The sequence below is a fragment of the Echeneis naucrates genome, chromosome 13 (assembly GCF_900963305.1).
Source record: "Echeneis naucrates chromosome 13, fEcheNa1.1, whole genome shotgun sequence".
Lineage (NCBI taxonomy): Eukaryota > Metazoa > Chordata > Actinopteri > Carangiformes > Echeneidae > Echeneis > Echeneis naucrates.
In genome coordinates, this window is record NC_042523.1 from 14,541,136 (window position 1) to 14,551,671 (window position 10,536).

Below are 10,536 nucleotides of genomic sequence, written 5' to 3' on the forward strand. Positions count from 1 at the left end.
GCATTCCCCCTAAATACTGACAATATTTGGTCTTTCGTCTTTTTCAGGGAAGAGCTATGATGAGAGAGTGGACATCTTTTCCTTTGGTATCATGCTCTGTGAGGTAAGTGATTCTCCACTCTCTACAGTCCACTCCTCGGAGGTTATTGTTTTACTATTCCAATTTTCAAAATTGCTTTCAAAAGTGCTGTCACAGATGAACAAGAAGCCGAAAAGTGTTATAGGCAATAGGGGTTAGGATTAGGGGGCCTCCCAGCCTGCACAGTTTGGTTCACACCCAGATTACCACCTCCCCAGATGGGCACTATTAGCCAGAGAGCAGTGCACGGATTACAGCGAGGGGGAAGAAAAAAAAAAAAAGTTGTATTGATGTGGCTTCTAACAGGCACATTTGTGGTCTGTAGGGAATGATCAGCTTTTCAGAAAGGCTCCTTACTGTCTGACAGAAACACCCTTCCTGCAACAGTTCCATCTTTAATTCTTCTTACCCTCCCTCCAGATAATTGGCAGGGTGAACGCAGACCCAGACTACCTCCCCAGGGCCATGGACTTTGGACTGAACGTGTCTGGTTTCCTGGAACACTACTGTCCTCCAGATTGCCCCCCCGCCTTCTTCCCCATGGCAGCTGTGTGCTGTGACCTTGATGCAGACAAACGGTCAGACATAAACCATACATTTTTTCTTCTTAGTCAAAGGGTAATTTTCTAAATTCTGCATTTTTTTGCTATGGCTGACACAAATATTAAATTCAGAGGCTTATTGAGTTATTAAAATGTACATTTTCTAAACTAATCTGGACAGTTTTGCTGTTTTTTTGTTTTTTGTTTTTTTACTGTACTTTTGATTATATTGAGAAAAAAAACGAAAACCTAAATAATAATCTGCTATTTTCATTCATAGACCTGCTTTTTCTAAACTGGAAGAGTGGCTGGAAAACCTGAAGATGCACCTGGACATTGGTCTGCCCCTGGTGTCTCAACTGGACCGGCTGCACAAGGCATTCTGGGAAAACCACAGCATAACACGCCCTGAAAATGGCCTGCACACCCACCCTGAACAGCCAGAGTAGGACTGAATACGACAGGAGGATGGGGAAGTCAAGAGTTTTCCCACCCAGGCCAGCAACTGTCTGCCTGGAGTGGCTGGAGGAATCCATGTTTAATGCAGGTACAGGAGGCTCTGGCCGGCTCAGGCTTAATGGACAGACTCAGGGGGAAAATGTGGATGTGAAAAGCCACCTGTGCAAGATGCACTCTGACACACACACACACACACACACACACACACACACACACACACACACACACACACTTAGACACACATGCACATTCAAGGTAAAATCCAGAGACATTAACTACTATAAGCTTGATTCTGCTGCACCCGAAGTTAAAGTGGAACATGTCATGTGCAATCAAACCCCACTTACAAATCAAGACTCAGCTCTTTAATCATGAAGGTTTAATGTTAGTGGCCATACCATTCATACTCACTGTTGTTACTGTAGTGTCTCTACTAATTCGGATAGGTAGTCCAAAAAATAAGGTACAAAGCAGCCCCTGAGCCGCCTCAGTTTGGGTCTCTGCGGAGTACGTTGTGCACAATGTGCTTACAGTAGTTTCTGTGCGAATTTGGTTTGATTTTGCTTTTTGGTTTAGATCTCAAAACGATGAAAAATGCAGAAGAGATAGGCTCACTCCTTAAAAAGGTTGAGATCAACTTGCTGTCATCTTGTACAAGTCAAACAGAACCTCTCAAGCTTTAAATTTCTCACTGCAGAGTGCATGACTGTAAATAGTGCTGTCAGGCCAGACCCCGGTTTGTTGTGTCAGTTTGACCTCAGGCCCACTTGTGTCTGTGGTGCTGTCTCTCTCTCTCCTTTGTTGTGTAGCACTGACATAACACCGAGGTACACTTTAATTTCGGTACGTTGCCTCCCCAAATCTGAGAGCTGTTAATGTCTCTGAGTTAAACTCACATGGCATCTTATCTTATCTTATCTTATCTTATTCACACATTCATACCATTGTAGATAGCTGGTGACATTGTAAATGTTCTAAATATTGTAAATGTACAGACATATTTTATATACGTATGCTACATTGCCATATTTTTATTGGCCGACCAGTTGAAATTAAGAAGAGGAAAAGTTTGACTGCTGATAAAAGGGTGCAGCCAAAAGTTTGTTTTTTGTTTTTTTCAATTATTATTTTCCCTACATTGTCAGCACTGAACTTGGTCAGAGGCTTTTAAGGTTTGATATTTGAGGAACTTGATTCCTATTAAATATCTCCAAACGTGAGGTCAAGCCAAGATAATGTTACATCACTTTATCATGATTTTCTTCTGTCAAAAAAAAAGTATTTTTCAACATTTGATCAGTCCTCTAGAAGTTTTTATGCATTCATAGCTGTGACCAGAGTATATATCTAGTCACATCAAATTGTTGCCATCTTAAATTTGCTAAATTGAATCTGCATATTATCATTAAGTTATGTTGGATTTGATTATTTTGAGGGCGATGGATCTGTTAATAATTATTCACTCTTGTGTCATGTACTGTACAATAGTTCAGGTGTGAGGATAATATCACCAGGTACTGTCTGTCCACATTTCTGTCTTTCCTCCTGTGGATGATCTACTATCTGCTTACATGTAAATGCCAGCTGTAAATATCACTGTATATACGTCTCTCTCCTCACATCTGTTCACATGCATTGCATAAATATGCGCACTCCTCAAAAATGATCTCTGCCTCTGGTCAAAATTCTCTCTTGCACCTTCTGACATAAGATTTAAGTTTTTTGTTTTTTGGGTATTTTTGTTTTTTCTGCTTTGGTTTACACAAGCTGCATGATGCACTAGGTAGGTCTGCTCAGCTTCTAACCCAAGCTATTTTTGTCTCTAAATACTGTCATTTTAAATAAATAAAAAACTTAAAATGGAAAACATTAGCAGAGAAAGTGACGCTCAAAAAGAGATGTGAGGAAAAAAAACAAAACATAAGTTGTTTTTATATATAACCACTGAAATCTTTTTGTATAGATTTGAGTACTTTAATTTGCACTATGTTACCAAATGGCTGGTTGAAGCCATGTTTATTGAGTTCCTCTCTTCCGCTACTTGTGATAAGGAAATAACCATCAGTTCAGGTTGATGTATGAATGCAAGACACTGATAGAGCCTTTCAACTGTAAAAATGGGATCTGGGGAATTCGTCCTCTTGATAGCAAACTGGACCACATGAGAATTAGTGAATTTTCTGATTTCTTAATATGCATTTTGTACAGATAGCTTAACTTTAAAAAACATGTTTTGGCGGGAGCCACTTTCATTTATCAGTGTTCTTAAAATTAAAGTTACATTGTCAGTGGCAAAACTGATGATATTTACATTTTCAAGCAAAATTCTCCCAAATCTTTAGAATACATTTAAACAGCTCCTGAGAGACAAGGTTTTCTAGTCTTTGCTACCAAGTGGAGATGATGCCCCAGCTCTGCCTGCTGCCTACAGATTGGTCCTTTGTGAATGATGTTCTGTGTTGTTTCTGATTTCATGGTTTCATATGTGATGCCCACAGAGGCTGCAACCACTGCTGGTCCTTCTGATTTAAAAAAAAAAAAAAAAAAAAAAAAAAAAAGCATTGGCCTGTCTCACCTCGTAAACACACTTAAGGCTCAGGGCCGTAATTTTCTGGAGCTTAGTTCACAATTCAGTTAATTCAGCAGCTTTACAGGGAAGCCAAACGCAACACTAACTGTGCAATTTAAAGAGCATGTGACCTACATGCGTCAGTGTATGGGCTGATAACACAGCATTTGCTTCTGTAAAACACATGTTCATCTGTGGGCATGCACTGTAAAAGAGTGGCTTACCCATGTTTCTGTCTCCATTTCCTGTCTGAGCCATGTCGAGCATGTTAGATGTGTCTGCAAGGACGTATTGATGATCAATGAGAATGTTTCAGCAGCACTTCTTTGCAAAGGATCGTTACCTCTGAACAATGCTGTGCCTTTGTTGTAAGCTAGCCTTGCCAACGACTCGAAAAACGTGAACTGATTTCCTTTTTTTATGTATCATATGTGCAAGCCTGATTCAAGTGAATTGCATATCATTGCTGATACTATGTTGTATGATATCTCATTTTATTCTGTATCATATTTATATTTTCCAGATTTCCATTGTCAGTTTTGATATTTTTAATATTATATTTCTTTTTTGTCTTATTTAATTTTTTACACAAGCTGTGAAAACAATTCTGCACTTTAATCCTGAACATGAATATTTAGACTCTGAGGAGGTGACTGTTTTTTTCCCCCATTTTTATCACAGCTAAAAATAAAACTGTTGCTCCTTAAAAAAACCTAAGGCTCAAAGCGGTTATTTATTTATGTCTAACTCAATCCCTATTGACATTGTAGGTTTGTATTACCTGTTTTCACCCTTTCATCGACATTTTTCTACTAATGCACACAGCTCCATAAATGTGTGAGTTCGCACCAAAGGAACACTGAATTACCCACACAGAAAAAGTAAGTGGGCAAAAATAGCGCTTGCTTCTAGTCTGTGTTTACACTTCAGCCACAAGATGTCACTCTCTGTCCTTGCCTGTCATTATCATGGCACAATATAGAGGTTTAAAATCTCATAAAGTAGAATCATAATTTAAAATACAAGTGCTGTGATACCAAAAAATATCCTATGTTGTCCTCCAGTTAATTAAAAAATGCAATTCCACCATATGACAAGCATGTTTTGTATGAAAAGTCCATTTTTATTGTTTTTTTTTTTTAAATAATGGTACAGTTTACAGAATAATCGTGGCATGCAGCCTAAAGTAGGCAAAGAGCCTCTGATTGCTGACATGTAAGGTCTTTTTATTTGGTTATTTTGGCTCTGTTTGTAGCTGTTTTATGCCTCCTCAGTGTCATTTTGCATCTTGTTCTGGTGATTTGATTGAATTTAAAACAAAAAATACTACCACTTTAAACCAAGAGGCTGGCCAGAGGGCCTTCTGACCCCTTGTTCCTGTCCAGTAATCTGTCCATGATTAAATGCAATACAAGTGACAAGTACAAGTACAAGAAACACCGCTCTTGAAGATAGTGGTGCAATCATGTACCCAAAAGAACTGAAGCTAACAACTGCTTCCGATGACAATATCTAAAATCAATTTGTGGGACTTATACTGTATCATACCAAGCAAACCAGCACAATAATGAGGTTTTTATAGCCGTTGCAGTTATTGTATGTCAAGCATACAAATGTGGCGTCATGTAAACACAGAGTGAATGACGACGCATCGTATGATAATTATTACATGTCTGACTTAACAGTTTAGCGATGAACGGTGAATTTTGTTTTATTTAGTTAGTTTTTTTTCCAAGCAGGTGCACGTGATCTTTCTCCCATCACATCCACGTGCGATTGTTTTCATTTCGACACTGCAGCTGCAGCGGCGGCTGTCTCTGACGTCATCGGCCCGGCAGGCTGGAGGCAGGCGTTTCAGTCCTGGTTGCCAGATTAGATAATTTTCCGACCTGGTCAACATTGTGTATAAATGGTACATTTTTTGCCTTTTTATTTGGCTTTAAAAATAGTGGGGCGGCATGAAAGGAAGTACATGATCAAAATTTTGTCGATTGAACACAGTTAATCAACTGAATGAGGCAACTTTAAATCCATTGTAGCCCCAAACACTAAAACGCAGTCAAATCTTAACAGCAACTTCAACATTCATTTTGACATTCGGAGGATAATATTGACTTTCACTATCTGAATTGAGAACCTGCCCGAGAATCATCGATTGGATATTTTTTTAAAAATCAATTACCTGCAGTTCTAATAGAGAGTTTGGGGAAGTTACTTGTTTTCCCCAAAATATTGACGATCATAATCTGGAAAAAAAAGTTCAAGTTGCAGACCAGAAGACTTTTTTTTCCCCAGCCAAACCTGGCAACACCGTCCCCATTATGGAGCACCCTGCGTGTGTGCTGCTGCCACCAAATGCACTCAGTGAAACACACAGACACAACCAGAGGGGACGGGTTTGTCCGGTCAAACACAAAAACACAACACACAGACTGTCGTCTCAGCACCGCTGTGTTCAGACAGAGGCAGGAAATTAAGGAAATATCGAGAAAGATTAAGAAGAAGAAAAAGAAGAAGAAGAAGAAGAGGGAGGAGGAGGTGGAGGAGGAGGACGCAGCCATTCAGGCGCTAACTGAAACTTTGAGCGATGGAAAATTCGTCCAACACCAGCCGGTTTCGGTCCGCAATGTTCAACCACGGTGAGTCCGGAGCCAGCAACACACCTGACACCGGGGGGGGGGGTCAATACCCAGGTATAGCCGCTCCACTGTCTTAAAAATTTTAAAACATCCTCCATTTAAATCCCCATTTTATCCCTTTGAGTGCACGCGCTTCTGTTTTTCCCTTTTCTAAGCACGAACCATTGAAACGTCTCACCGCATTGATTTCAAGCCCGTCTGGATTGAAGTCGGTTTTTATAAAACTAAAAAGGAGACTACACATTTTATTATTATTATTATTATTATTATTATTTTTATTATTATTAAATGTGTGGAGAAATCATTCTCTCACGGGACACCGCTAAACCAAATTTCCCTGAAAAGCCTGGCAGTCAGATCCGTCATCAGCAGCAGCACACTATAATTCTGCAGTTATGAAAGGACGGAACCAGCCTGGCCGCACACAACTATTTCTGGACCACGAAGAGAGCCGGACTGCACCGATAAAACGACGGACAACTCTGCAGCTGATCCCCCAGTGGCTCTTATTTACTCCTTTACAATCGTAAAACAAGGCTTTAACACCTCGGCCTCTGTGAAGTCAGATGTAGGAGGATGACCCTTACACATTGTTGCAACGAGTATTTTCCACCATAGATGATCAAATGCAATATCTTTTAATTTGGCCTACATATTAATTTGCTCCAAGTGACGCGATGAGGCGTGTTTATGCTGAGCATCAATTCAAAACTCCACATTTTTTGGTGGAAAATGTCACTGGAGAGAATGGAAAACTGTGGCTGTTCCCCTTCTTCCTCGCTGATATACTGGACCAACCCTTTAAGTGACCTCACTCTGCATATATACTCAGCCCAAAGTATGTCCATGTGTGATGGCATCAAAGGATTCACCTTCATCTTAATCTGGAAACTGTGTCAGCTCTCAGCCCGCTACCATATTTTACAGCTCTTGATCTTTGGGAAGTATGTAGTGTACTTTCAAGGAATTCAGCCTCATGACACCAGAAACATCCAATTTATTTAAACTGCTTCCCTACACGAGGAGGGATGGTGTGTTGGAAATAAACATGTAGAGGAGAAAGTGGGAGGTGATGAGTGCAGATAGTGGACAGAAATAGTGCTGAGGTTTAATCTTTGCATCTAGTAAGAATGATTTATCATTCGTCAAATTGAATAAAGAAGTATTTTGATGGTAAATGCAAGCTAAAGTTGCGAGAGGACTCAAATATAGATTATAAATATATGACTAAAGCTTATGAGTAGATTGGAATATTACATAATATATTACTGCACTGCTTTAACTTTTAAATCATTACATTACAGCTTATTCCCTTATAGTTGTATTGAGTTGTATTACCTTTTCTTACCTAGAAAATGAAACAGCACGACCAAAGATTCACCTTTGGCTGCCTTAACTTACCTTTTTTGCTGAGCCACTTCAGATTTTACATCTGGATGAGAAGTTCAAATGTTAGTTTTTCCATGTCTGACTTTTGTATGTTACATATGACTGTCAGCTCAATGTAAAATCTTTACATTGAGCTGACACAGTGTCTTTTGTGGTATTTCTTTGCAAAACTGGTGATGAATTTCATGCAAACAAGATCATGGTTATAAAATGTATAATTTAATTTCTAGTTTAAACTGATGTGTCAAGTGCACTCGAGGTAAAACTACACATGCTTACTTAACAATATAACAAACAAAGCAACACTACCCCTGTCAAGAAGCCAGACTCACTTAAAAACAAAGTGTAACTGTGAAAGGCACCCAGAAGGAAAGTGAGTTGTGGTTTGGATGGGTGGCACAGTCAGCAGTGGCTAACATTCCTCAGGGAAAGCCCTGTGGAGAGATACTACCATCTTCGCCGCTGTCTGTGGCCACGCTGACAGCATCACTGGTGGAGGCCTGCTGCATGTAGGTCAAGAAATGAACCACAGGAAAAACGAACAAGTCAAGCGCGTAGCTGTTACAGTACAGCACAGGAATTTAACATTCTGCATCTTGGTAACAAGATGTTTTTAGGTCTAAATTTGCACACATTATGTGGCAAGCTGTGTTTGGGGGTGTTTGAATTATATGTTCATTTGTTTGCTCTATCAACAAAGGATAGGACTGTTATTTGTATATCACCCTGCTAGAGTAATTTTACTTAAAGTGCAACTGGAGCGATACATACTGATGTCAGTTCTGTTTTAAAGAGCAGCAGTAGTAATCCACAGCTCATATATTATATATTGTCCATATGCAGGGAGCGCTGAAGCACAGCCTGCACAGCCATCACTGCTGCTGTTTATGAACTCATTGTAAATGTTGGTAGATGCCATCATAGTCTTTTAGTCCCCTGACCTGTGTCTCAGCAAGGTCTGGCCTGTAAATTTACAGCCAATGATGGTCCTGAGTTTAAAGTCATGAATCAATATTTGGAACACTCAGAAAATTTCCTAAGACAGGCACTTTGGAGTTAGGAAATTTGTTTTGCCTCTTAAGAACTGAAAGAATAAGTAAATGGCAAACATCATGAATAATTTGGTCCGATGTCTGCTCTTGGCTAATTACTGGAGAGACTGTAAGATCTGAAAGTACCAGACTTTGAGTTAAGTGCCAGTTTCATTACTTAATGTGCCACGTTGCTGCTTTGTTTCCTTCAGCAAGTTGGCAGGATGTTTTCTCTGTTTGGAAACGGTAGCTTTCCAAATGTGTTGTCCAATGTAATATAATAATATAATAATGCAACTCATTTTAATTTTTAGGAAAATCCAAATGCTTGAGCAGTCACTGATATTCTAATTGCCCTCTGTAAATCTTAAAACTCACAATAAGCCCTTGCACAAATTTGTTTGGAGACCGCTCAATCTCTTGCAATACCATAGCATTAGATTTATCGCACGTGTACACACGCACACACACACTGTGCTATGACAGTCAAATGGCGAATCAAAAATGTGTTCAATATTTGTCAGTGATAATTCAAATTTTTTGCTGAAATGGCATTGTTTAAGGAGCTTTGCAGAAAGAATATCAATGTCAAAAATAAAACTGAGTGTGGAAGCCCAATATTGAACCTGATCCAAACATCTTCAGTGGATCCAGAAGTACAAAAGTTTTATGTTGCTCAGAGTCTAACGTGGTATGTAGAAAAAGATTTGTTGACTGGTTGGTCATAATAAAGTCATCATTTTCAATTATTTCATTATTTGCTCTGTCACTCAGTTTGGCAATCAGTTTCTTGGCTGTCTGAGTAATGAAAAACAACTATGGTTTGTTTTTTTGGAACATGATTTTAGGAATGAAGTCCTTTCAGAAAAATTAACCACAACCAAATTCACCAGTCAGTGAGGTCTAAACATTTGTCACAAAACATCTCTCTCAATTTCTTGAAAAATAAGTGTTTTCAGACAGGTCCTGAAAGCAGATGATTGAGGTGTCAGATAAGATGTGATTAGCAGAAAAATGTCAGTTGCCTTTTCCCATGTTACCTCAGCATGCCAGCATCAGTCAGTTGTTTCTCAGATTAATATCAGCACTGTTTTTGAAAAACAATGTTCCCTTAACTTGTCAGGAAAATGTTGATCATGTGTTTCTGTTCCTTTCCTATGTGTCTCACCTCTGTGGATTTTGAAATCATTTCTCCTGCTGATAAATCATCCTTCTCTGACCAGACGATGAGGTAAGAAACCAGAGTTTCCTAAGTCCTGCTGCTGAAGATGAATTAGGTCATTGGTGAAGGGAGATTTGCCCTGAATTATCTTGCCAAAATGAGGGCATTGTGGTTTGTTGATGTCAGCTCATTGCTTGCTAATTACGCCAGGTTTTTTGTGCATTTTCTTTTGAGAAAAACTTATGTATTAGTTTTATATATGTGGAAAAGTCAATGGAAATTTTATTATGGTAAATTTACTTGGCATAAGTTCTAGTCTGCATGTGAAATGTCTGATTATTACATGTGACATAATGTTACCTAATAACTAAATGTGCAAACCGAGTTTGTGGTTTTGCTCTGAATGGTCTCTTGCGTGATTTATCAGTAACTTGGTGCTTTTTGGTTTCTCATGACACCACAGAGAAATGCACGCATAGGTGTGTTCACAAAGCCCAGATTTTCTTTTTCCTTGTCATACAATGTGACAGCTGAGTATCTGCTGTGTGCGTCAGTTCTGTTTGTGTACCGGAAGCTTTTGTTGGTGTTGCCTGAAGATCCTGCTTAGCTTCAGCATAGTTGGTCATCTGTTATCACCTGTACAGTAGCCAGTAGCCCCCCACCAAT

General features: G+C 39.2%; 1 protein-coding gene across 3 annotated transcripts in view; it reads left to right on the forward strand.

Annotated features, from left to right (window-relative positions):
• limk1a (LIM domain kinase 1a) overlaps positions 1 to 3,638 on the forward strand; it is a 39,851-nt gene extending 36,213 nt beyond the window's left edge. For all 3 annotated transcript variants that reach the window (XM_029518027.1, XM_029518029.1, XM_029518030.1), the window contains 3 exons: positions 48 to 103; positions 500 to 657; positions 902 to 3,638. In XM_029518027.1, the coding sequence (XP_029373887.1) occupies positions 48 to 103; positions 500 to 657; positions 902 to 1,070 (383 nt within the window). In that variant the 3' untranslated portion in view covers positions 1,071 to 3,638. The remainder of the gene's footprint in view (positions 1 to 47; positions 104 to 499; positions 658 to 901) is intronic.
• Positions 3,639 to 10,536: the final 6,898 nt, after the last annotated feature.